Source organism: Pipistrellus kuhlii, unplaced genomic scaffold (genome assembly GCF_014108245.1).
Source record: "Pipistrellus kuhlii isolate mPipKuh1 unplaced genomic scaffold, mPipKuh1.p scaffold_m20_p_39, whole genome shotgun sequence".
Lineage (NCBI taxonomy): Eukaryota > Metazoa > Chordata > Mammalia > Chiroptera > Vespertilionidae > Pipistrellus > Pipistrellus kuhlii.
In genome coordinates, this window is record NW_023425539.1 from 1,755,247 (window position 1) to 1,782,828 (window position 27,582).

Here is a 27,582-nt window from a genome sequence, read left to right on the forward strand (position 1 = left end):
ACCGTTGCGGACACGTGTCCTCTGGATCCCCCGGACCCGGAGTTAGCCCACCGCCGGCTGGAAGGGCAGACCGGCAGGACGGGAAGTGCAATCCGAGCGTACGATTTGGCTCGGAGGAGGGTTGTGTTTACTTGATAAAAACCAATAATGCTTACTGAGTGCTTGATGTGCCAGACAAGGTTTTAGGAGTTTTGCATGTAGCGTTTAATCCCCATAACTCTATAAGGCACGTCGTGTGATTATCCGTGTTTTACAGATCAGGACAATGAAACAACATGTGATTAAACAGGTTTTCTGAGGTCAGGTGGCCAGTGGGGGAGCCGCAGCCACACCTGGGCCTGCGAGGCCCAGAGGCCCACTCCCCAGGGCTGGCCCTAGAACCCAGGCCCTCTGATGCAGGCTCCAATCCCTCCCGCCAAGAAGCATAGGATGCCATCTGCCTACACACACACACATGCACACACACAAACTCATTCTCACACACATGTACACACATGCACATACCGGCACTGGCACACACCCACACCCACACTCCTTGGATGCAAAGCCACAGAGCTGGACCAGCACACACACACCACACACACACACACACACACACACACTCCTGGGAGCCGGGATGCAAAGCCACAGCACTGGGCCAGCACCGGAACGGGCCCAGGCCGGGCAGGGCCTCACCTTCCTGCAGTCCTTGCAGAACACGGACGAGCTGCGCAGGTAGCCCAGCACCTCCCCGCACAGCAGGCACTGCGACAGGCCGTTCCCCATCACGTTGCGCCTCATGGTGTCCAGCCGCTCCACCAGCCGCCTGCAGCACAGGACACGGTCCGATGGCAGCGCGCCCCGGCTCCACCCCGACTCTGCCCGGGCCCAGCGGCCTCAGGCCCCACCCACACGCCTCCCGTGCTGCCCTCACCGGGACCCTGGTCCCTGCCTCCCCTCTCTCCTGGCTGGAACCCCTCCTCATTCACTCACTCCCAATACTAACTGAGCATCTAGGATAGGGGTGTCAAACTCAATCAGAGAAGGGGCCAAAATCTAAAATCCAGCCTAAATCGCGGGCCGATTGGTTTACTGAACAGTCATAAACTGTCATTGTGATGGAAACGCAGCGGAGTGCAGTGATGACAGCGCGGTGCGGGCCACATTGCAAGGCCTGGCGGGACGGATTTGGCCCGCGGGCCTTGTGTTTGACACATGTGATCTAGGAGGTGCTGGGTGCTGGGAACATGGCAGCAAACCGGCCAGAGGCAGACCTGGTCCCTGCTCTCACGGAACATATTCTCAATAAAGGGAGAACGCCCAGCTGAAACCGGTTTGGCTCAGTGGATGGGGCGTTGGCCTGCGGACTGAAGGGTCCCGGGTTCGATTCTGGTCAAGGGCATGTATCTTGGTTGCGGGCACATCTCCGGGGTGGGGGGTGGGCGGAGAGGAGGTGCAGGAGGCAGCTGATCGATGTTTCTCTCTCATTGATGTTTCTAACTCTCTATCTCTCTCCCTTTCTCTCTGTAAAAAATCAATAAAATATATTTTAAAAATAATACTAAAGGGAGAAAGTTCAGACACAAGGAAAAGAAGAACTCACTGCCTTCCGAGGGGAAGTGGAGTGAGTCGACGGGGGAGGGAGACACCGAGGGCGGGCCAGGGGCATGCTAGCGGTGATGATGGGGGCCTCTCTCCGGACATCCGAGCTGAGAGCTGAGGAGGACGAGGACCACAGCGTGCGGAGAGCCGGGGAGGGGAAGCCGAGGCAGAGGGAGCAGGAGCGTTCCCGGGAGGAGGGGCGGGGCGGCAGGACGGCCAGAGGCCCGGGTGGCTGTGCTCCCAGCAGGCGTGAGGGGCGAGGACGGCGGATTACATGGTTCTTCCGGTCACAGCACGGAGTCTGGATTATTCTCTCGGATCAACGTGAAGCCACGGAGGAGTTTTAAGCAGAGGAGTGATTTTAAAAAGCTCACTCAGGATCTCAGGGGGGCGTGGGGGTGAGGAAGCCAGCAGCAGGTGGCGGGGTCCGGGGAAGGGGGATGGAGACTGGGACGGGCTGTGTTTCAGAGGCAGCCTCCGATGGCCTGGGGGTGAGGGGAGGTGAGAGAGACCCAGGACGGCACGAGGCCTCTGGTTTGAGCGACTGGGCGGGTGAAGCAGGGGGAGAAAGAGAGAAAAAGAGCCCGACTTTGAACCTCTGATGCTGAGTGCCCAGGAGCCTTCCGGAACCCCGAGCCTGGGGAAGGTGCCCTCCTCGGGGTGCCACAGCCCTCGCCCACTGTGCCCCGTTCCCTGACAACCTATAAGCAATGCTGCGGCCTGGGAACTGGCAGACACTTCTGTTTTGCTGGCAGTAGCGACGCCAGTGCCCGGTGGACACGCAGCGAACATTCTTGAATGAATGAAGGACAGAGTATGGCTACACTGTCTTCTCTCGGTCATGCCCTCCACACCCCACAGTGAGGAGGATGCTATTTCCCCCCATTTTACAGATGGGGAGACTGAGGTTCAGCGATGGGCAGTCACCTGCCAGGGTCACACAGCTCTTAAGAGGTGGAGCCTGAGTGTGAACGGCAACTCCATCTGCTCCCAGACTCTGCCTGGAGCCGGGGAGAGCAGGCTGGGCGGAGGCTGCCTCTCCCCTTGCCCTCCAGCAAGCACTCCTGACCTCCTCCCCGTGCCCTACAGGCCTCTAGCAAAGCCGGCATCGGCCCTGCCTGACCCGCTTGTTCTCGGGGACCCCCTGCCAGTACGACCTCGTGCCCCCTAACTCACGCAACACACGGGGTGCACCACCTCCTCCTTCTGACACAGTGAACCCGAGGCACTGCCTCCTGGGCCATTCTGGGCCCCGGCCAGACCCAAGGCTCCCAGAGGGGGCCGGACCGGCCGCCCTGGTCTGGAACTGAGTACCCAGCCTCCTCTCCCTTGGCTGCACGGAGCACCCTGCCCCCTCTCCCCGGGCTGCACCGAGCACCCTGCCCCCTCTCCCCGGGCTGCACCGAGCAACCTGCCCCCTCTCCCCGGGCTGCACCGAGCACCCAGCCCCCTCTCCCCAGGCTGCACCGAGCACCCTGCCCCCTCTCCCCGGGCTGCACCGAGCACCCAGCCCCCTCTCCCCAGGCTGCACCGAGCACCCTGCCCCCTCTCCCCGGGCTGCACCGAGCACCCTGCCCCCTCTCCCCGGGCTGCACCGAGCACCCTGCCCCCTCTCCCCGGGCTGCACCGAGCACCCAGCCCCCTCTCCCCGGGCTGCACCGAGCACCCTGCCCCCTCTCCCCGGGCTGCACGGAGCACCCTGCCCCTTCTCCCCGGGCTGCACCGAGCACCCTGTCCTCTCTCCCCGGGCTGCACTGAGCATCCTGCCCCCTCTCCCCGGGCTGCACCGAGCACCCTGCCCCCTCTCCCCGGGCTGCACCGAGCACCCAGCCTGCCTCTCCCCGGGCTGCACTGAGCACCCTGCCCCCTCTCCCCGGGCAGCTCTGGCCCGGCCCTCGTGGCCCTCACCCGATCCTCTGCTGCTCCAGGACGTCCAGCCGCTCGGCCCTCTGGATGACCTGCAGGATGGCCTCCACCTCGGCCGGGCTGAGGCACTGGCTCTTCCTCTGCTTCTCCGTCTGGTAGGTGTGCACAGACCAGCCCGTCTGCAGCCTCGGGAGAGAACAACGCAGGCCTGAGGCCACGCCAGTGCAAACCCGCACCCCGCCGTGGCCACAGGCGCCAGGGGCTGGGCAACGGGAGCCGCCGGGCTCCAGGTGCCGGCTCTGCCGCCAGTCCCCGCTCTGGGAGGCGGGAGCACGGACGCGCCCGCTGTACGCATGGAGAAGGCCACGGCCACGCCACGGCCACGGCCACGGCCATGGTGTGTGAGGTGTTGAGGGAGGGGCTTAGGGGGTGACCCACAGAAGAATAAAACCTAGATCTACGTCACAGAAGAAAGTGAGATGGTGCTTAGTAAGGAATAGGGAAGAATGTAACTAGGTTTAGCATGAACCTTGAGGATAAAAGGAGATTAACAGTTTTGAAAATTCAGGGTTCAGCCGAAACCAGTTTGGCTCAGTGGATAGAGCGTCGGCCTGCGGACTGAAGGGTCACAGGTTCGATTCCGGTGAAGGGCATGTACATTGGTTTCGGGCACATCCCCAGTGGGGGGTGCGCAGGAGGCAGCTGTTCGATGTTTCTCTCTCATCGATGTTTCTGGCTCTCTGTATCTCTCCCTTCCCCTCTGTAGAAAATCAATAAAATATATTATAAAAAAATAAATAAATCCAGGGTTCAAGGGCAGGAGGGTCATGGAGCTGCAAGAGAGGAGAGGTGGCCGGGGCCTGGCTCAGGGGCTCAGCGGTTGCCACTCCACTGGCTGCGATGACACCGCCTGTGGCTGTGGCCAAGGCTGAGGGCAAGGACAGCAGCCCTTCCTGTTTTGCTGGGTGGGGAGAGGAGAGGGTGGCCACACAGGCCCACCCCCCTGCGCCCTGCCGGGGTCCCAGCCTCTCCTCCGATGCTGGGAACAGAGATGGACAGGACGGCAAAGTCACGGCCATGAAGACGAGAGCGTGCTGGGGAGGCAGGCGCCCGATCAACAGCACAAACGTCTATTAATTTAAAGTGACAGGCGCTGTCCATTCCACGCACATTTGCTGATGCCAGGCTCACGGGTGCTGGGGTCACGCTGCCGGTGGGCTGCAGGCGGGTGTCAGGAGGCGTGTAAACAAGGGGAACAGGGCTAGTCAGAGGAGGGAGGGCACCTGCACCGCCACCTGTCCCAGCTCCTACCCAGCTCCTCCCGGGCCCAGTGCCAGCCCGAGGCCCTGCAGACCCCTCACCCCCCACTGGACCCCCTGTCAGCCTGCAAAGCAGCCTCCCCATTTCTCAGAGAGGGAAGGGGCAGGGCACAGTTAGATGCCTCGAACTTTCTAAAGGCACGTCAGGAGTCGGCAGGCCTCCTGGCCAGGGGAGCTCCTGGCCAGGGGAGCTCCCGTCCAGCATCTGGCGGCTCCCAACAGCCCTGCCCTACTCCCCCCCAGGGCACCTTCTGACCTCCTTCCCCATCTCCATCTGCTCACCCACGAACCCCATTTATGTTCTCATTGATTCCTGCCCGCTCCCTAGCCCTGTCCCCTCAGCCCTGTTCCCACTATGGGCACGGCTGCCACTGAGCACCGTGTCCCCCGAGGTGCCCTCCTCAGAGCCAAGGGAGGCCACTCAGGGTGCACCCCCAGTGGTACGACCCCGGAGGGTGCCCCAGCCCAGCCCCCGCCTCACATGGCGAGCATGAGCAGCACCGCCCGCTCCCGCCTCACATGGCAAGCATGAGCAGCACCGCCCCCCGCTGCCCGGGCCCCGGGCTGCACGCCGTCGCCAGGCCTTGGCCCACGCTGTGCCCTGCACCCAGGAAGCGTCCCCTCTTGCTGAGCCCCCTTCCTGCGGTGCACCCCCATGCTTCTGTCTTCACCAGGAGGCTTTTCCTGACCTCCTCCAAGAGGGTCACATGTCTGCTCTCAGTTTCCATAAGGCCTGGGCGTAGCTCCAGGGAGTTGGGGGGGGGGGTCCCCCTGGTGTCAGATAAGCCTAAGCTTCATCTGTCAAACTGTGTCAGTTACCAGAGCAGCATTTCCCAAATGAGACCGAGTTCAAGAAAATGTGCAATTAGAGGCTGAAATACTAGATTGAGGCAAGTTGAGACCCTCCTTCTCCCCTCCGGAACTGAGCCTCTGGGGGACCAGGCCCTGCCCCGCCAGGCCCCTGCCCGCCTCTCCACCTTCCTTCTACCCCTTCACCGCCTCACTCATGCTCTGCGTGCCCCTCACCGCGGGCCTCCGCGAGGCCCTCTTCCTGCTCCTTTCACCCCAGGGCCTTTGCACATGCCAGTCCTTCTGCTAGAAGCCCCTCCCCCACCTTCCATCTAACAGCCCACCCCCTCCCGGGTCAGCACAGGTGTCACAGCCTCAGGGGAGTCCTCCAATCCCCAGAGGAAGCCAGCACCCTCACCCCCACGCCCACCCGCACTGTCACAGCACCTGGGGGAGTGTGTGCACAGGGCTCACGCCCTCCATTAGCGCCTGAAGGCAAGGGACCACGTGGTCTTGTCTGCTGCTGTGCACCCAGTGCCAGGCACACCATCGGGGCTCACATCGGTGGCTGAGGACAGAAGGACAGACCGAGCGAGAGCTAGGAAAGGCTTCCCAGAGGGACCCTCAGCTCAGTGCCAGGGTGTGGGGGTTTGTGCCAGGCCTTTACGGAGTCTGGCATTACCAGGAGCCCGGCGTTAGCAGGAGCCCGGCGTTACCGGAGCCCGGCGTTACCGGAGCCCGGCGTTAGCAGGAGCCCGGCGTTAGCAGGAGCCCGGCGTCACCAGAGCCCGGCATTAGCAGGAGCCTGGCATAAGGCAGCACACCCCAGGAGAAGATAAAAGCATCTGCTCCTCTCAAAGGTGCCACTACAGCTCTGGCTGCTGCTGAGCGCAGGACAAGGTCAGGAAGAACCGATGGAAATGCCGGCGGAGTGGCCAGGGGTCACCCTGGGCCCTGGCCCCAGGGCACGGCTCCCCAGCTCCTCTTCCCCCGCCGGCAGACACGGCTTGCCTGGCATCAGGAGAGAGGGAGAGGGCTGGCTTCCTCCTGGTACCTGCCCTGAGGGCTCAGCCGCCCGGGGAGAGGGACAAATTAACGGCTGTGCAACGGTTCCCGCAGGTCAGGCAGGACTCGGCTCTTCCCGGGCGTTTCGGATTAATTTCTCTCCCCCTTTGATGTGTGGGCTCTGGGTCCCTGCAGGCTCCTCACATCTAATTGCAAATTTTATTTTATTTTTTGAACTCGGTCCCATTTGGGAAATGCTGTTCTCTGGTAATTGGCACAGTTTGACAGATGAAGGGGACGCTTAGGCCGATCCGACACCAGGGACCCCCGCTCCCTGGAGAGACGGGAAACAGGGAGGCGGGAGGGGCATCTGTGAGCCCATCTTGAGCCGAAGGGGAACAGCGGGCAGAGGCAGCCGGGACAGCACAGAGCTGAGGGGTCGCCAGGAGGAGAGGCAACAGGAAAACCAGGACCCCGGGGACGGACAGGCACCGCGGGGACTGGGAGGGACAGGAGCGGGAGGAGCCGGGCGCCCGCGGCTGGCTGGGTGTGTGTTTTGGCTCCTCACTCACTCCTCATTCGGCTCCTCCTTCACTCAGGCCTCTGCCCGCCTCTCCACCTTCCTTTTGCCCCCTTCACCGCATCACTCACGCCCTGCGTTCCCCTCAACGCTGGCTTCCTGTTAGGCCCTCCTCTTGCTCCTTTCACCCCAGGGCCTTTGCCCGTGCAGCAGCCCCTCCTCCATCTTCCCCTCTAACAGCCCACCCCTCCAGGATCAGAAGGTGCCGGGCGCTCGGCTACAGAGGGGCCTCCCGCCTCCCGGGGCTCAGGGGGAAGACGCAGTGAGGGACGTCTCTTCCCGGAGAAGGTGGGGAAGGGCCTGGCTCCCTGCAGCCTGCAGTGACGGAGAACACGGGTGCAGGCGTCAGGAGGGTCCGGTGTGGCCCTGAGCTGCCAGGCACCAGGTACGTGCCTCGGGCCAGGGCCCCGCGCACTCTCCCCGCCTGAGAAACGGAGAGAAATCCCCCTGGTGGTTACAGAGTGAATGGCTGCTCAGGGCCCCCCTCAGGGCATGGAGCCTGGTGTCCATTCTGGAGGCACCTGTCTCCAAACCCCTCTCTCTCTCTGGGCCCTGGGTCTGAATCTTGCCAAAGAGAGGAGGGGCCCGCGATGGCGAAGGAAGGGAAGGCACTCACTTGGCTCGCAGGGCGAGCTGCCGGTCGTTGGGGCAAACCCACTGGGGGCCGCCGCTGCCGAAGATGGTGTCGGCCATGCTCGGAGCCCCGGCCAGCGCGGGGAGTCACATCTGGGGGGAGAAGAGCAGAAGGAAAGAGCGTGTCACTGGCCGGGGTGCAGGTGGCAGCAGGCCCCACGGGCTCCACACGTCGGCATGGCCAACCTATCCCCGCACGCTGCCCCGGCACCCGGAGCCTCACCATCAGAATCACTCCTCCAGCCAAACTCTGTTCCCCCCAGACTCCTCTCTCAAAGGCCGGCAAACCCCTGGGGGCGGGGAGGGGGCCGGTCCCTGCCCCCTCCCCGCGCATCGCCCCGCAGGAGGGGCCTGGCCGAGGTGGGGGGCTACGGCAGGCAGCCCCTCTCCGGGGAGGGCTCCGGAGCAGCGGCCAGGCCCGGGGGCGGCTGCAGCCAGCTGCTTTCCTCGGCTCTGCTGACGAGGCCTCACAGACGCGGCTCCCCACGAGACTCGGCTCAGCCAGCGGACCCGGTGCCAGAGCGGGAAGGAGGAGAGGGAGGCAGCTGCGGCCGGGCTGGCTCCCTGCACAGCGGCGGGGGGCACCGTGCAGAGGGCACCCTCAAAATCTGCGGAGACCAGACCCTGCCCCAGGACTCCCTGGCGGCTTAACTTCCGCAGCCGGGCGTGCTGGCTCTCTCTCTGCCACCCAGGACGGCTCAGAGGGGAAAGGAGCACAGAGGAGAGACGGTTTGGAGGGACTCAGCCCCAGGACAGAGACGAGAGCCTGGCCTGAGTTGCCCGCGCTCCCCTGTCCAATCCCTGGCGCTCACACACAGGCTCCTTCCTCTTTTTAAACACGGATGTGATGTGAGAAAGACACACTGATGGGCTGCCTCCTGCAGGTGCCCTCTCACAGGGCCAGGGACCAAGCCTGCAACACAGGGACGTGCCCTTGACCGGGATTGAACCCGGGACCCTTCAGTCCGCAGGCCGAGGCTCTGTCCACCGAGCCAAACCAGCCAGGGTCACAGGACTTCTTTCCTTACACGCTGAAAAATTACTGAGGCTGGAAATTAGTCTTGGCAGTTCCTCAAATGCTAAACAGAGCTACCATCTGACCCAGAAACTACTTCTAGGGATGTGCCCAAGAGAACGGAAAAATACATCCACACAAAACCTTGTGCTTGAACGCCCACAGCAGCATTGTGTAAAAGAGCCGAAGAGTGGCCCCAATTCAACGGCCCATCAACTGATAAAATAATAAAACGTGGCTTATCATACGACTAGAGGCCCGGAGCATGGGTTCGTGCATGTTGAAAGGAAATTAATTAGAAGGTAGATGGGCAGGGTGGGGCGGGACTGGGCGAGAAGGGCTGGACACTCCCTGGAGCCAACCTCCCACAGTCCCTCCCAGCCGGCTGCACCTGCGACAGCGCTGGGCTCAAAGGGCGTCTGTGGAGTGAGCAGGGTCCCCCCGGCAGGTGGGGTCCCTCGGCCTGGCCTGTGGGGAACGGGCAGAAATCGGCAGTCCAACATCCCCCGAGAGGTCCAGGACTGTGAGAGGGCATTCTGCAAAGTTGCTGTCGCTCAGTAGCTCCTGCATTGAGTGTCTGCCCCCTGGTGGTCAGCATGCATCATACCTGCCGGCCAGTCGTCCAATCACTTAGCCTTTTATATATATATATATATATATATATATATATATATATACACATACACACACACACACACACATATATATATAGATAGATAGATGGAATACTATTTGGCCATAACACGGATAAACCTTGAAAACATTAATCTAAGTCAAAGAAGCCAGACACAAAAGATTACTACATATTGTATGGTTCTGTTTATATGAAATATTCAGAATAGGCAAATCTAGACACAGAAAGCAGATTAGTAATTGTCAGGACTGGGGTGCAGGAGTGGGGAAAGGAGTGGGGAATGACTGCTAGGGGGTTCGGGGTTTCTTTCTGATGAAAATGATCTGGAGTTAGTGGTGATGGTTGCACTACTTTGTGGAATACACGAAAACCACTGAATTCACCTTTTAAAAGTGTGAATTTTATGGTATGAGAATTATCATCTCATTAAATTGTTATAAAAATTCTGAAGACTCCAAGTGGTATGGGTTATATCTATTGATATTTTTAATATTAGATATTAAACAGAGAAAACACTTAACATTAATTAAAAATAATAAACCACCTTAGCTGGTTTAGCTCAGTGGATAGAGCATTGTCCTACAGACTGAAGGGTCCCGGGTTCGATTCAATATTCTCTCTCATCATTGATGTTTCTATCTCTCCCTCTCCCTTCCTCTCTGAAATCAATAAAAAAAATATATAAAAAAAAAGTTCTTTATGCTTTTGAATTAAAAAAAAAAAAAAATAGCCGAAACCGGTTTGGCTCAGTGGTAGAGCATTGGTCTGCGGACTGAAGGGTCCCAGGTTCGATTCCAGTCAAGGGCATGGGCATGTACCTTGGTTGCAGGCACATCCCCGGTAGGAGGTGTGCAGGAGGCAGCTGATCGATGGTTCTCTCTCATCGATGTTTCTGGTTCTCTGTCCCTCTCCCTTCCTCTCTGTAAAAAATCAATAAAATATATTTTAAAAAAATAAAAATAAAAATAATAAACCCATTAGGTGTTCACATATTTTTTTTAAAAAAAAATAACTATATTCTCAAAACAAAAATGCTTAGTGAGATAATTAGTACTGTTTTACGTTTTTACAAATCTGTGTAATGGGTGGCTTACAAAAACCAGCTGGATGCTCACATCTGGTTTTCCATCCAATCTTTTGCGCTATGTGGTTTTATTCAAGTGCATGAAAGAAATCCAGACTCTCACACATACGTACCAAGGTTGGGAAGGGAGGTGTGTTTCCAGATAATTGTGGCTAATCTTGCCCACTGCACTGAAACTCAGCAGCTGGTTGTTTCTTAAAGATTAGTTCTAAGGTGGCACCTAGAACCGTATCAATCAACTCTTCACATTTGAAAGGCAATGAGACCAAACGTCTTATGATGATGATGAGAATAATTTTGATCATGTACACCTCCTAATCTGTCGGGGACCCCCAGACCACGGTTTGAAAAAGGCTATTCCAGACCAATGTCGCCCATTCCTGTGATGACCAGCAGGGGGCAGCATGCAGACGACAGCTCACTGACCCACACAGGGACCAAGTCCGCGACCTTGACCGCAGGGGTCTCTCTATCCCACTCAGAAAGCGCTTTCAGGCATATGCTTCCCACGGAGGACGACCTCAGGAGAGAGACGCATGGAGACCCCGTGGCCAGGCCCACGCTGGGATGCCACCATCATCAACAGCCTCCTCGGATGCCAAGTCTTGATCTTCTCTCACACGAGGCTAACACACAATCCGGAAGAACACGGGTGGGCTAGAAAACGAGACTCACCAACCGCTTTAAGCAGGCGCCCCGCTTCCAGCCCTCCGCGCTCTGTGGTTGGTTTTGTGTCTTAATTGGTTACCTTGTGAATTGCACAGTCACACCGCTGTGTGGGTGTCAAAAGCACTTACAAGTAAACATTCACGATATGCTCCAACTCAGTCGCCCTGCTTCTTTCTTATTATTATATTGAAAACAAAGTGGACCCCCCCTTCTACGCGGGGCGCATGACCCAAGACCTCCAGTGGATGCACGCACACCGCCTGTGACAGTTTCATTCACACATTAGGCACAGTCAGAGAGACATCACCACAACGCTGTGCTCTGGAGCCATCAGGAGGTACGGTAAGGGTTCTTTGGACAGAAGCAGCGTGATCCTGTGACGGTGGGTGTGATAACGAGACACTCACTACGTGAACAAACAGCACGGACACGCGACACCACGGGGTGACAGACACCCCAGCCAGGGCGGAGCAGGGTGGCGTGATGGGGGGCAACCCGCAGATGGGGGGCGGGAGGGGGGGTGGCTACCGAATGCTGGAGCTTTAAGGAATGGACGGACGTGGTGGTCTCTCGGCTGGAGAGGCTGTGTCCCAGCCCCACCCGTCCTTGCCTCACAGATGCTGCAGCTCCCGCCTCTGCCTGCAGGGGCCGCCACATCTCAGGCCACTGCTGCCAGGACTGGAAGGCTGGGGGCCTTCCTGCCCAATCCTGGGGCAGCTGGGCGCCCTGAGTCTGGAGTGCCCTCCCCTCTCCGCCAGGCATCCTCACCGGGGCAGGGGGGAGGGAGGGGGCTCGGAGGGAGGGGCGAGCCAGGAGCCTCAGGATGGGAAGCCCCCCTTCCACAGAAGCTTCTGAACCAAAAGGGCGTGGAGCTGGGCAGGGGAGGAGGCGGGAAGAAGGGAGGGACCCTGTGCTCTGATGGGACAGGTGGGGCATCCGGAGGAAACAGCAGCCGGCGAGGTTAGAGACACAGCAAGGCCACATCGCCCGCACAAAGCACCCCGAATACCCTCGAGGGCAGTGGTTCTCAGCCTTTCTTTCTTTCTTTCTTTCTTTCTTTTTTTTTTAATAACTGTATTTTTATTGATTTTGTACGGAGAGGAAGGGAGAGAGATGAGAGTCAGAAACCTCGATGAGAGAGAGTCATCGATCAGCCGCACTGGCCGGGCTCTTTGCGACGCTGCGCCTGTGGCTGCGCAGGTTCAGGGGGTGAGACCTCGGCCCCACCCCGGGGCCGGGCTGAGCTGGCACCGCAGAGGCCCCGCTGTCCTTCGCCCACACCGGCCACCTGGGACAGACGGGAGAGGAGGGCAGCCGAGAGCCGTATTTTAGGAAACTGCCAACGAAGCCAGCTTAGGTTCTCCAAACCTCTTCAGTCCCAGCCAGCTGCCGCTCCCCGACTCGCCAGCCAGCCCGCCCCAGGCTCCCTGCCACGGTGCCCCGCCACCCAGCACACCCTCCCGCCTCCACCCATCGGGCGGGTCCCAGGAGGAGCGTGCGGAGCCCCTTCCCACGGCCCAGACCCTGAGAGCCGGCTCCCCCTGCAGAGCGGGGCCAGGGACCGAGAGGGTGCGCGTGTATTAACGCCAGGGACCGAGAGGGTGCGTGTGTATCAACGCCAGGGACCGAGAGGGTGCGCGTGTATTAACGCCAGGGACCGAGAGGGTGCGCGTGTATTAACGCCAGGGACCGAGAGGGTGCGCGTGTATTAACGCCAGGGACCGAGAGGGTGCGCGTGTATTAACGCCAGGGACCGAGAGGGTGCGTGTACTAATGCCAGGGACCGAGAGGGTGCGCGTGTACTAATGCCAGGGACCGAGAGGGTGCGCGTGTATTAACGCCAGGGACCGAGAGGGTGCGCGTGTATTAATGCCAGGGACCGAGAGGGTGCGGATGTGTTAATGCCAGGGACCGAGAGGGTGTGCGTGTACTAATGCCAGGGACCGAGAGGGTGCGTGTGTATCAACGCCAGGGACCGAGAGGGTGCGCGTGTATTAATGCCAGGGACCGAGAGGGTGGGCGTGTACTAACACCAGGGACCGAGAGGGTGCGTGTGTATTAACGCCAGGGACCGAGAGGGTGCGGATGTGTTAATGCCAGGGACCGAGAGGGTGCGCGTGTACTAACGCCAGGGACCGAGAGGGTGCGCGTGTATTAATGCCAGGGACCGAGAGGGTGCGGATGTGTTAATGCCAGGGACCGAGAGGGTGTGCGTGTACTAATGCCAGGGACCGAGAGGGTGCGTGTGTATCAACGCCAGGGACCGAGAGGGTGCGCGTGTATTAATGCCAGGGACCGAGAGGGTGCGGATGTGTTAACGCCAGGGACCGAGAGGGTGCGCGTGTATTAACGCCAGGGACCGAGAGGGTGCGCGTGTATTAATGCCAGGGACCGAGAGGGTGCGGATGTGTTAATGCCAGGGACCGAGAGGGTGTGCGTGTACTAATGCCAGGGACCGAGAGGGTGCGTGTGTATCAACGCCAGGGACCGAGAGGGTGCGCGTGTATTAATGCCAGGGACCGAGAGGGTGTGCGTGTATTAACACCAGGGACCGAGAGGGTGCGTGTGTATTAACGCCAGGGACCGAGAGGGTGCGGATGTGTTAATGCCAGGGACCGAGAGGGTGCGCGTGTACTAATGCCAGGGACCGAGAGGGTGCGCGTGTATTAATGCCAGGGACCGAGAGGGTGCGGATGTGTTAATGCCAGGGACCGAGAGGGTGCCCGTGTATTAATGCCAGGGACCGAGAGGGTGCCCGTGTATTAATGCCAGGGACGAGGAGGGTGCGGATGTGTTAATGCCAGGGACTGAGGAGGGTGCGTGTATTAATGCCAGGGACCGAGAGGGTGCGCGTGTATTAATAACGTCGATCTGTCCTGGACCGAAATCAATGACGAGGGAACAAACAGGCTGAAAGAGGCTGGGGAAAAGGCAGAGGAGCACACACAGTCCCGGGGGAGGGGGAGGGGGAGGGGGACCTGGCGGAGCAAAGGCAGCGGGTCAGCGGGCGAGGCGGCGTAGAGCTGTCCTCCTCTAAGGGGGGGAGGGGGGAGGCGGGCACGTGTGCACCCACAGGCCTGGCAGAGTCCTCCAGCCTGACAGAAAGAGGCTGAGGAAGAGGCGTGTGTGCTGTATAGTGTGTGATGTGTGTGCTATCTGTATACATGTGTGGTATGTGATGCGTGTGGGGTATATATATGTGGGGGGTGGTCATGTATGGTGTGTGTGTCTGATGTGTGGTGTGTGGTGTGTGGGATGTGGGTGTGGTGTGGAATGGTTCTGTATGCTGTGCGTGTTTGTGTATGTGTGGTGCGTGGTGTGTGGGTGGTGTGTGGGGCGTGTGGTCATGTATGGCGTGTCTGGTGTGTGTAATATGTGTGATGTGTCTGATGTGTCTACAGCAGGGGCTCAGAGGACCATACTGGGGCCCGGATTGGGGGTGCGGGGGAGAAGGGGAGGAGGAACAGGAGCCTGTGATGATTTCCCGAGAAAACTCCTGGGGAGCGGAGGGTCGAGAGCCCAGGTAACGTTCCGAGGCCGATCCGGGAAAACCAACATTTGTCCGGGGAGATGAGTCCCGTCTCCCTCCCGTCAGAACGCGCGTCCCTGGGTGTCGGTCGCCGCGGGACGTGCTGGGGGCACAGCCGCCCTCCGCGGCTGCAGCCACACGGCCGCCGAGGCTGCCTCCTGGCACTGAGCACAGAGGAGGAAAAGCAGCCTGCATCATTCATCACCCCCACCCCACCCCAGAGACCAGCATCTTAATGTCAGGTCTCCCGCTGCTCAGGTTTCTGCGTATAGATTTTAAGAAAAATTCGCTTTTTATTACATCCTCTGCTGCCGCTTTCTTATCGCACCGTACATGTTCACATTATTAAAAGTCCTTGAAAAATGGTTCTCGGTTGCAGCTGTGTTCTGGATGCGTCTCACCATCCTCCTGCTCGGAGGCACAGAGAGTATTTCCAGCCCTGCTATCTACTCCCCCCAGAACGGAAGTCCTGGGAGAGAAGTCTCTGTGCCCATCGGTGCTTATTTCCTCCGGATAAGTTCCCACGAGGGACAGGACGTGTACTTTTTTCAGGCGTTTTTGAGATTTTACTGCAGGAACGCTCACAGCTCTCTGAGTGCCCTCCGCCACAGGCTCTCCAAGGAGTGTGAACAACTGTTCACGACAAAAGGTCTGCTGGCGGCGATGTGTCCCCTCTGTTTAGCATGCATCCTGCATTCCCCGGCAGAGCTCGCAGGGAAGATCCTCTCTGTGAGTCTCCGAGAAGCTGGTTTAAGGAGGCCATCACGACTCTCCACAAACACCTGAGCTACTTAAAAGACGGCCTCTCTCCTGTAACAGACTCGTCGGCTCAGAACCCAGTCAGGAGCACTGGCCTTAGAGTCCTGAGTGACCCAGTTCTTCATTTAAATTTAAATTTGAATTTATATTCATATTCATATTCATATTTGAGGCCTGGTGCATGAAATTCGTGCACTTGGGAGGGGGTGTCCCTCCCCCGGCCTGTGCCCTCTCACAGTCCGGGAGCCCTCGGGGGATGTCCAGCTGACGGCTTAAGCTGGCAGTCGGGCACCCTTAGCACCGCCAGGGAACTGGGAGAGGCTCCCGCCATCACCACGGTGCTTGCCAGCCGTGAGTCCGGCTCAGGGCTTTTGGGTGAGAGGCACCCCCACTGTGGGAGCGCACTGACCGCCGGGGGCAGCTCCTGTGCCGAGCATCTGCCCCCTGGTGGTCAGTGCATGTCAGAGTGACCGCTGTTCTGCCATTCAGTGGATTTACATATTAGCCTTTTAATATGTAGGATATATATGTACATGTATATGTATATATGTACATGTATATGTATATGTATATGTATATGTGTATGTGTATGTGTATGTGTATGTATTGATTTTAGAGAGGATGGTAGAGGGAGAGAGAGAGAAACACCAATGACAAGAGAGAATCACTGATGAGCTGCCTCCTGCACTCCCCACACTGGGGATGGAGCCACACCCGGGCCTGTGCCCCAACCAGGAATGGAGCCTCGGCCTCCTGGTTCATAGGTCGGCGCTCAGCCGCTGAGCCACACCAGCCGGGCGGGCTCAATGTTCTTCCCTAAAAAGGGTGGCGGTCTCCGGCGCGGACGGAATGAGGGCAGACCCTGTGGCTCCACGTGGCTACCAACAGGCACTCACTGCTGAGTGACACCCAGCCCTCAAAGCTCACAGCCACTTCAGCACGGGGTGGGGGTGGAGAGCAGGGGGTGGGGAGGAGGGGGGGAAGCAGCCTCTCAGATGTAAAACCACCTGCCCTCAGGGAAGGACCACACACACCAGGGTCCCTGCCCCCCCTCCGGCCGGACGGGCCAAAGGCAGTGTCCCAGCCAGGACAGCTCCTCTTTCCCTCACGGGCTGGGGCGGTCTCTCCGCCTCAGACCTGGCCTTTCCTGCAGCCTTCCTCTTATTTCTGGGGAACTTCCACTGAGTCAGGGTGTGGGGCAGACGTGCTGCCCGGGGAAGAGAGGAGCTGGCACCGGAGAACGGCGGGAGAGGAGGCGGAACGGAGGGAAGCGCAGGGCTGGGCGGGACGTGTGCACCGGCCACCAGCACAGGCTGGAGACGGAGCGCGGACAGCAGCCTCCGGCCGGTGGGGAGGCCTCCTCTGAGCTGCGAGCCCGAGGACGGAGTGTGCGGCCGGCCCAGGGCAGCAGCTGCCCGCACACTCAGGAGCAGAAGGCAAACGCTGTGAACCTCCGGGATTGGGGGCGATGGCCATGCAGCCTTATCATGGCAACTGTAGCTCACGCAGACGGCACCTGGTAAAGAAAACCCAGCGCTGACCGCCGAACCTGGCCACGCCTCCCCTCAGAGCCGCTGAGAGTTTGATGCTCAGACGGGTGACCAGTGCAAAGGCCCAGAGACCAGACGGGGAGGCCAAGAGAGACCCAAGAGGCGAGAAAAACCCCCTCTGCTGCCGCCCGTGTGGCCCCATCTCACCACCAAGAAGTCACCTGCTCGATTCCCTGTGTCAGAGCATGTGCCTGGGTCTCGGGCTCAATCCCCACTGGGGGGAGGGGGGAGAGAATGTGTGTGTGTGTAGGAGGCAGAAGATCAATGATTCTTTCTCATTGATGTTTCTCTCTCCCTCTCCCTTCCTCCATTAAAAAAAAAAATTAAAAAAATTCAATAACATAAAAATTAAAAACAACACTCAGTCCACCCACCCCCACTCCCACCCCATGCCAGAGCCAGAGCCAGAGCCAGAGCCAGAGCCAGAGCCAGAGGAGAGGTGTCTGCGAAGGGCCGGGAGCCGCGCAGGGGCCCGTGCGGGGCTGGAAAGGAGGTCTGTGCCAGGGCCAGGCCGAGCTGAGGCCGCAGAGCGCGCTGGGCGGCACTCGGAGCCTGGCCCGCCTCTGCAGGGAAGGCTGAGTGACTGCGGTCATGCCTGCCCTGGGCGTGGGCGTGGGCGGGGAGAGTGGCGGGGGCACGGCCAGGCTGCCATCGCAGGCCGCTGGCTGCGCGGGGCGCGGGGCGGGAGGAGGGGCGGCCACAGGCGGGAGGAGAGGCGGGGACGCACAGAAAGAATCCTGCCACCGCGCGGTGCCTCCCGAGGCTCCACACCTGTGAGAGCCGCGGCTCCGCACCCGGGATTAATATTCCCGGGGTCCCTAGCAACAGCCCAGCCATCCGCTCGGTTACCACGACACGGGAACACGATGACAGCAGCAAGATAACACTTCCACAGTCCCTGCCTGCCGCCCGCAACGGGAGGACAAATGACTCAGACAGGGAGCCCGAAGGCCGTCTGAAACCCCGAGGAGCACAGGGAGCAGCATCTCTGGGGTCTGGGCTGATTGTGCAGGAGGCGGGGCTCCTAACAGCACCCCCCCATCCCCCCGCCCGTTTTGGTTCCTCCCTCTCCCGCCCAGACGGTGGCAACAGCTTCCCCATCGGCCTTTGGACCTCCTGTGGCTCCTCTCACTCCCTTCCCGGCAGCCAGAGAGGCCGGGCCAGGCCATGCTCAGAAGCCCCCACGGCTCCCACGGCCAAAGGAAAAAGCCCAACTGCCCTTCCAGTCTCCCTGCCCCCTCCCTCCACTCCCCCCGCCCCCCTCCTCCCTCCACTCCCCCCCGCCCCCCCTCCCTCCACTCCCCCGCCCCCCTCCTCCCTCCACTCCCCCCGCCCCCCTCCTCCCTCCACTCCCCCCGCCCCCCCTCCCTCCACTCCCCCGCCCCCCTCCTCCCTCCACTCCCCCCGCCCCCCTCCTCCCTCCGCTCACCCCGCCCCCCCTCCCTCCACTCCCCCACGCCCCCCTCCTCCCTCCACTCACCCCGCCCCCCTCCCCCCCCCGCCCCCCCCCGCCCCCCTCCTCCCTCCACTCACCCCGCCCCCGGCCCCCCCAGTCACCTGGACCCGGACCTGCTCCGGGAACTTCTTACCCGCACCCCGTCGTCACCCAGAGCCCAGCACCGTCCTCACCGCCTCCAGCTCCTCCCCCTCCGCTCCCATTGGAAAGCAACCCATTGCCTCCCACCAGCACTTCTGCTTTTTGTTAATCCTCACCTGAGGACATCTTCCCACTGATTTCCAGAGACACGTCAATCTTCAATCCGCTGCCTCCCTCCCGCGCACACCCCGACCTGGGCTGGGAATCGAGCCTGCAACCCAGGTACCTGCCCGTGACCGGAATCAAGCCCAGGACCCTTTAGCCCGAGGGCCAATGCTCCACCCACTGAGCCAAACCGGCCAGGGCTCCTCCGGCATTTCCTTCTCTTCATATCCGAGGGGCACTGCCCCGTCGCCCGGGGAAGACTGCAGCCCTCGGATGCCCCCTGGTGTCCCCGGGCTCGCACGGCGGCGGGTGTCCGGCTCCCAGTCACTCCCCTCCAGAGCTCACGGCCGCCGGGGAGCAGCGCCAAGGCCTTCCGTGCGACCTGCCCTCTTCCCCGCCTTCCCCCGGCCACGCAGGTCTCCCCGGTGACCGGCCTCTGCGAGGCGGTTCACCCCAACGGAAACTCGGGGGATCTAGGGGGACGCCCACGGCGGAATGGTCACCAGCGGCACCGCCGGCAGGGCATGGCAAATGGCGATGGCCTGGGAAGTGACGGGAGGCTGGGTGCAGGAAGCGGCCCCGAGGGCAGACGCTCTGTGGGCACACTCCTGCGGGGAGAGTCCGAGGCCATGCACGCGTGGAGCAGGGTTTGGGGTGACGGGTGAATGCTTCCCACGACCCCCCTCGGAGGAGGAGTTAGCAAGGGTTTGACAACCCGCCCTGTCCTCGTTCCGGCTCAGACTCCGCAGCCTCCCGTCTGTGCCCTCGGAGGAGCAGCCAACCCAGACGCCCCAATGGCCGCCCCGGGGCACATCCCGCCGAGTCACAGAGCCGAGCGTCTGCCGTGACCCTCAGGACAAGCAGCAGCCACTGCGGCTCATCCCTCTCCTTCCTGCCACAGGCGTTCACCGGGTGCCCACTGTGCCCGGGCGCGTGCCCGGTGAGGGGTGCTGCCTTTGTGCCCCCAGGAGACGCCCCAGGTGCCCAGTGAGGAGGCCTCACTCACCACGGCGGGGCCTTCTCCCCAGAACTGTGCATCCTCACCCAGCACACCCGGTCCTCGGGACCCCTCCCGGTCTCTCTGTCCAGCTGAAGCGTTTTCTCAGGGTGAGACCTGCGCAGAGCCTCCGGTGGGGTGAGACAGAGCATACCGCTGCCCCTCCCTCCAGGCGCCAGACTCCCCCTCGGACGGCCCCGGGCTCTGCCTGCGGTCCCGGAGGCACAGCTTACTTCTGCGGTTTCTGAGCGGCCTGAGGCGGGGCAGGGAGAAGCCCCCAGGCTGGGCGGTCACAGAGCTGAGGCTGCAAGGTACCCAGACTCCTCGCTCAAGAGTCAACCGGTTTGGCTCAGTGGATAGAGCATCGGCCTGCGGACTGAAAGGTCCCAGGTTCAATTCCGGTCAAGGGCATGTACATTGGTTGAGGGCACATCCCCAGTAGGAGGGTGTGGGGGAGGCAGCTAATCAGTGTTTCTCTCTCATCGACGTTTCTAGCTCTCTCTCTCCCTCCCTCTCTGTAAAAAATCAATAAAACATATTAAAAAAAAAAAAAAAAAAAAGGCAGCCTGGGAATGGAGGAAGGAGGGAGGCCTCCCAGGCTGGTGGTGGGCCCAGTGTGCTCCCAGGTTAGCTTCCTAAGGCCTCTTAGTAAATGGCTTGAGCTGGGAGGCTTGGGACAGTTCTAGAGCCCGGAATCCGAGGCCAAGATGTGGGGGGAGGGTGGGGGCAGGGGCATTCCCATCTGCCCGGTGTCTACCCCACTGCCGGGGTTTGCAGGCAATCTTCGGCTCACGGCCGCATCACGCCAACCTGTCTTCACCTTCACAGGCCTCCTTCCCTCTGCGCCTCCACACGCCCACCTCCCTGTGCCTCTTGTCTTCCCGAGGCTGTCTTCCCCCTGGTCTCTCTTCTTCTAATGACACCGGTCATGTTGGATTAAGACAGTGGTCGGCAAACTCGCTCGTCCACAGAGCCAAATATCAACAGGACATCGATTGACATTTCTTTTGAGAGCCAAGTTTTTTAAACTTAAACTTCTTTTAACGCCACTTCTTCAAAATAGACTCGCCCAGGCCATGGTATTTTCCCAGGTTTGATTCCGGTCAAGGGCATGTGCCTTGGTTGTGGGCACATCCCCATTGGGGGGTGTGCAGGAGGCAGCCGATCGATGATTCTCTCCCATTGATGTTTCTATCTAACTCTCTATCCTTCTCTCTTCCTCTCTGTGAAAAATCAATAATATATATATATATTTTTTTTAAATAAATAAATAAAAGTGGCCCCCGGAGGCCCTGGGCGGTGAGGACCAGGCAGGGTCTGGACCGCAGACAGGGAGTTGCCGCGATGGGTGCCGGGAGAGGACACAGGACCATCGCTCGTCCTGGGAGTCCGAACAGGCGAGCCGTGGACGTGGATGGGAAGGAGCCATCTCTTTACGCTTCATTAGCCCGCACCTGGGCGTGTCCATGCCTCTATTCAGGAGTGTCAGCAGCACACCACGGTGTTCCCACCGCCTGAGCCGGGTCTTCCACAGTCTCCGCTGCTTTTATATCGCCACACCGAGTGCAGCTACGTTGAAATAGTGTTTATGCTCACCACCACTTTTACATGACAGTAGTTATCAGACCCACTGCCCACAAGGCTGTGCGTGTAATGCTTCGGTGAAGAAGCAGGCAGACTGCTAGATCCAACGTCTGCTTTTTGAAAATACAATCTAAGAGCTCTAAGCCAATATAATTGGTTTCCTCTAGAACCCGTTTGTGCATTTAAAACCATTATTTTTGAGACAGTTTCCACAGGATTCGCCAGACTGGCCAGTGGGGGAGGCCGGGATTGGCAGCGCGCAGAAAGGACAGGAGCTGGAACGAGGACCTGACAGGAAGGTGACTGGAGGAAGCCAGGCCTCGGGGGAAGCAGGTGTCCAGGCCCCAGGGATTCTCGGCTCAGAAAATGGCTCAGTCCTCCGGGGCGCCAGGCCCTGGTGAGTGGGGTTCACACTGTTTCTTTCATTGCAGACACTCAAGCTGCTGCCATGTGTGCTGTGCGTGTGTGCGTGTGTTTGTGTGTGCGCACATGTGTGTGTGCGTGCGTGCGTGTGTATGTGTGTGTGTGTGTGTGTGTGTATAGAGTCCCAGGCAAACAGGATTTTTGCTGAGAAAAATCTGGTTTTCGATCCCCCCCTGTGAGCTGCCTAAGAGATACCCTCTATGGGGCCGAGAAGCCTCTGGAAGGAAAAGACCACCCTCTCACCTGCCTGGGCCGTCCCGATCCTCAGGTGTGCTCGCGGGCCAGTCCTCCGGGTCCCGGGAGCAGCTTCCCGGCGCCCGCCCGGCCCCACCGCACGCCGGCTCCCAGGTGGCTCCGTGGGGCTCTGCCAGGGACTTCCTCCTCCTGCTGCCGCCGCTTCAGCCGAGCTGGGCAGGACCCTGGCCCTGGCTGTTTGCTCCACGCCAGTAGCCAAGGCAACCCCGCTGACCCAGCCTGCGCTCCGAGGGCCAGCTGTCCCCGCGTTCATGGAAACACAAACAGACGGTCCTCTGTTCCAGCTCCAAGGTTAAGCGCCGCGCTGCCTGGAGACCAGCTGTCTGCCGCTCCGCACACTCCCGCTCCAGAGCAGAGGCTGAGTCCCAGACAAGCGGGGTGCTCGTCATGAACCTCCACACTGAGGGCTGCTGCGGACCCAGGCAATGGTTGGAGGGGACCTGAGAGAGGAGGGTCACCCCCGGAGACAAGATGAGGGGAAAGGCCAAGCAGAGCCACTAGCAGTTTGCTCGTCATGTGCAAAGCTTTTAGGGGAGGGGGAGCTCACACACTGAAACATGCCTGCAGCCCAAACCAGTTTGGCTCAGTGGATAGAGCGCCGGCCTGCAGACTGAAGGGTCCCAGGCTCGATTCTGGTCAAGGGCATGTACCTTGGTTGCAGGCATATCCCGTTAGGAGGTGTGCAGGAGGCAGCTGATCAATGTTTCTCTTTCATTTCAATGTTTCTAGCTCTTTATCCCTCTCCCTTCCTCTCTGTACAAAATCAAATATATATATATATATATATATATATATATATATTTAAAAAATTATTTTTTATTTTTTTTAAATATATTTTATTGATTTTGTACAGAGAAGAAGGGAGAGAGAGAGTTAGAAACATTGATGAGAGAGAGTCATCAATCAGCTGCCTCTTGCACACTCCCTACTGGGGATATGCCCGCAACCAAGGTACATGCCCTTGACCGGAATCGAACCCAGAATCTTTCAGTCCCCAAGCCGACGCTCTATCCATTGAGCCAAACCAGTCCCGGCTAAAAAAAAATTTTAAACATGTCTGCATAGGCATGTTCTAATTCCAGCTCCTGTCCTTTCTGCATGCTGCCAACCCCCCACCGTTGGCCAGTCTGGTGAATCCTGTGGAAACTGTCTCAAAAATAACGGTTTTTAATGCACAAACGGGTTCTAGAGGAAACCAATTACATTGGCTTAGAGCTCTTAGATTGTGCTTTCAAAAAGCAGACGTTGGATCTAGCAGTCTGCGTGCTTCTTCACCGAAGCATTACACGCACAGCCTTGTGGGCAGTGGGTCTGATAGCTACTGTCATGTAAAAGTGGTGGTGAGCATAAACACTATTTCAACGTAGCTGCACTCCGTGTGGCGATATAAAAGCAGCGGAGACTGTGGAAGACCCGGCTCAGGCGGTGGGAACACCGTGGTGTGCTGCTGACACTCCTAGATAGAGGCATGGAGACGCCCAGGTGCGGCTCATCTCAGCCTCACCCTGAGCTACAAACCGGGCTGGCTGGACAGGAAGCTGCCTGCCTGCCGGTGCCTCCCCCTGCTGACCGCCTGAGTCGTCACAATCCTAAGGGGGTGGCATGCCCCTGCTCTCTTCCCGAGAAGGGGCTCAGACCCAACTCTCTCTGCAGGCCACCCGCTGGCCCCTGGCACTCAGTCTGGCCCATGCTATCGCCCTCCGGGCTTCATTCAGCACTTGGCGCCCGATGAAAGCCATGGACCAGGGTGCTCCCAGGACGCAGGCGTGTGCCCCGAGTTCCCAGAAGCTGAGGCGAGCGGGGACTGGCCGACCAGCAGTTCTGAGAAGGCCCGGGGTTACCGGGGCTGGCGCAGCCCGGGGGGACCGCAGAGCAGGCAGCCAGGCGCGGGGTCCCCAGAGCGGGCAGCGGCTGGGAGTAGCGGTGCGAGGCCCAGGACGAGGGTGACAGGGGCCTCCGCTGCCCGCCTCATGTGCCGTTTGCGTCCCACCCCACGCCCACAGACCAGACAGGCAGGAAGGCACAGGCCCTGGACAGCCCCTGCCCCCCACCATTCCCACTGCCTGACCCAGCTGCTCCCCAGACCTCAGCCACCCGTGATCCCAAGTGGCTCCCCTGCCTCCGGGCTCCCCGTCCGGACCCGGGCTCCCCTGCCACCAGGGGCCACTCCACGCCCAGCTCTGCTCAGACACTTGCAAGTCACGCCAACGTCCTCCCCTGGAGCTCGTGGCCATCCGCCCGCAGGCTCTGTCCCACCGAGGCAACGTGTCTCCAGCACACGAAACACTCGGCATCCTCCCCCGAGTCCGAGCCCACGCCCACGCCCACGCCTCCCGAGGCCGCCGCCCAGCTCTGCCACCGCCCCCACGCCACACCCTCCGCCCTGCCCGACGCGTCTTCAGAAACGCTTACTTTCCACCGCCTCCAGCAGGCCCAGTTTCCGTGGCTTATGAATGCGCCTGACCTCTCCTATTGCTTCCTGAGAGCGGGACAAACCCCGTGCCCGGTGGTCCTCAGGACACGGCCCTGGGATAGAACAGGGAGCCCAGAACGAAACCCGCACGTCTATGAGGAACTGATTTCCAACAAGGGGGCCAGGGCCCTCCGGCGGGAAAAGGAGTCTTTCCAACAAACGGTGCTGTGACAGCTGGGTCGGCACAGGCAAGAGAATGGCCTTCGACCCTTACATTGCGCCATCTAAAAAACGTAGTTCTCAGAAACCTAAATGTAAGCGCTAAAACCATAAAACTCTTGGAAGAAAATATAAGGATAAATCTTTTTTTTAAATATATATTTTTATTGATTTCAGAGAGGAAGGGAGAGGGAAAGAGAGATAGAAGCATCAATGATGAGAGAGAATCACTGATCGGCTGCCTCCTGCACGCCCCATTGGGGATTAAGCCCATTATCCGGGCACATGCCCTTGACTGGAATTGAACCCGGGACTCTTCAGTCCACAGGCTGACACTCTATCCATTGAACCAAACCAGCCAGGGCAGGATAAATCTTTATGAACTCAGATTTGAAAGTGATTTCTTAGATTATAACAACAAAAGCATAAGCAGCCCTAACCAGTTTGGCCCAGTGGATAAAGTGTTGGCTTGCGAACTCAAGGGTCCCAGGTTCAATTCTGGTCAAGGGCATGTACCTTGGTTGCAGGCGCATTCCCAGTAATGGGTATGCAGGAGGCAGCTGATTGATGTTTCTTGCTCATCAATGTTTCTAACTCTCTCTGTAAAAAAATAAAAAAATAAAAAAATAAAAAAATAAAAACATATATATATATATATATATATATATATATATATGTGTGTGTGTGTGTGTGTGTGTATATATATATATATATTTTTTTTTTTTTAAGCATAAGCATAAGCACCAAAGAAAAAATAAACTGGCTTTCATCAACCTTAAAACTACACAAAACAATATTATCAAGGTGAAAATACAATTGCAGAATGAGGAAAAATATTTGCAAATCCTATGTCTGATCAAGGTCTAGAACCTAGAATATATTTTTTAAAACTCTTACAACTCAACAGTAACAAGACAACTCAACTAAAAACGGGCCAAGGACACGAGTGGGCACTTCTCTAAAGAGGACAGACACAAGCCCAAAGGCACGGGGGAAGACGCTAGACACTGCTAGCCATCAGGGACACGCACATCACAACCACAGCACCGGCGTGAGCGACCGGGGGACAGGATTGCCCGCGAGTTTCCTTTGGGGAGAGCTCATACCCATCTACGTACCCCACCGGCAGTCCGAGAACAGGAACGGTAACGCCGGGGGCAGGCGGTGAACTCTGAAGGACGGAACTTCAAGAGAGCAACTCTTTCAGGTCCTGAGGGAGCTGCGATGCTGAACACCGACGTGAGCGCTCACGCAGGCAGGCACTGAGGTGTTCGCATGGCTACCCCGGCGTGGGATACTGAGGGAACTAAAGGGAGAGGCCCGTGGGAAGAATACACTAGGTCCCCGGTTTATTCTCATCCTGAGCCAAACAATATTTTCAAGAGCCAAATCAAGACTCTGTGCGGACCTATCTGTGCTCCTCTTTAAGCTGGTGAAGCCCTGAGCCTGGCAGCCTACAGGAAGTCTCTAGATGCTAATGAAGAATCTATAAAGATAACGGATGGCTTTCCAAATAGAACGATTTGCGCTGAAAACAAACACAACACACTTACAGAAAATGGTACATAAAAAATTCATAACCTAAAGCCCAGCCTCTTGTTGTTCATCTTCACCCAATGATATTTTTTCCATTGATTTATTAGATAGAATGGGAAGAAGGGGGAGAGACAGAGAGAGAGAGAAACACCGATGTGAGAGAGACACATCAACTGGTTGCCTCTTTCATGCACTCCGACTGCCCCCCTCCCCTCCACAGCCAGCAAACGAGGTACATGCCTTTGACCGAAATCGAACCCTCAACCTTTCGTCTCCGTCTGCAGACGGATGCCCCAACCATGGAACCAAACCAGCTGGGCCCAAAGCTCCATCCTGAACACAGAAGTCGGGCACCACGGCCACATCCCAGTTTCTTCTCTGTCCTCACCTCGGTGTGTACTGAGGGCCCCGGGGGGCGGGGGGGGGGGGGGGGGGGCAAGCAGACTGGCGTTCGCCAAGCTTTCATTGTACGGCCCCTTAACTAGCCCAGACGGTGCTCGCCTCTGTGAAAAGCCGAGCATAGGTCGTACCTCCTTGTCGGTACTTAACTCTGTCCTCACACAAGGCTCACCGCCCACAGCCGCCATCCTGCCCTCACCGCCCACAGCTGCCATCCCGCCCTCACCACCCACAGCCGCCATCCCGCCCTCACCGCCCACAGCCGCCATCCCGCCCTCACCGCCCACAGCCGCCATCCCGCCCTCACCGCCCACAGCCGCCATCCCGCCCTCACCGCCCACAGCCGCCATCCCACCGCCCGCGGGTGGACGGCGGGGGCTGGCTGCAGGCGTCTCGCCGTGGGGCTGGGTCACGGTTGCTCCGGGCTCCTCGGTGAAGAATCGCCCGCCACTCACATCCATGGCCAGACCGTGGCATAGGCAGCTAAATACATGTTGTAGCATAAAGAAAAACACACGCCAGAAACAACAACAACAACAACACACACACACACACACACACACACACACACAATGAGCCCCGGCCGGGTGGCTCCGTTGGTTGGCGCGCGGGCCTGTCTGCCAGGCGGTGGCAGGCTTGATCCCGGTCGGGACACGTACCTAGGTTTCGGGTTTTGGGTTCGATCTGGGTTGGGTTCTAACTCCCGTTATTGCTGGTGTGAATGAACACTGTGGAAAACGGTTTGGAAGTTCCTCAAAATGTTAAATATGGAATTGCCTTACGACCCAACAAGTCCACTCCCAAAAGAACTGAAAACAAATGTTCAAACAAAAACTTGCACACGAGTGTTCATAGCAGCACAACTCACCGTAGCCAAAAGGCGGGAACAACCCAAGTGCCCACCAGCTGATGCACGGATAAACAAAAGGTGGTAAGACCGACCACATGGTGCCATATATTCAGCCATAAAAAAGAGAGAAAGACCGATGGATGCTACAGCGTGGAAGAACCTTGAAAACCTTATGCTAAAATAAGCCGGTA

The 27,582-nt window shown here is 58.9% G+C and overlaps 1 protein-coding gene across 4 annotated transcripts in view; it reads right to left on the reverse strand.

Moving 5' to 3' along the window:
- Positions 1 to 27,582, reverse strand: part of RPH3AL (rabphilin 3A like (without C2 domains)) — an 89,244-nt gene that overhangs the window by 54,037 nt on the left and 7,625 nt on the right. For 3 of the 4 annotated variants that reach the window (XM_036408499.2, XM_036408494.2, XM_045571036.1), the window contains exons 2-4: positions 7,757 to 7,866; positions 3,490 to 3,633; positions 676 to 805 (exon numbers count right to left, since the gene is read on the reverse strand). In XM_036408499.2, the coding sequence (XP_036264392.1) occupies positions 676 to 805; positions 3,490 to 3,633; positions 7,757 to 7,833 (351 nt within the window). In that variant the 5' untranslated portion in view covers positions 7,834 to 7,866. Of the gene's footprint in view, positions 1 to 675; positions 806 to 3,489; positions 3,634 to 7,756; positions 7,867 to 21,962; positions 22,007 to 27,582 lie in introns of those variants that run through there. The other variant, XM_036408495.2, reaches the window with a different exon arrangement.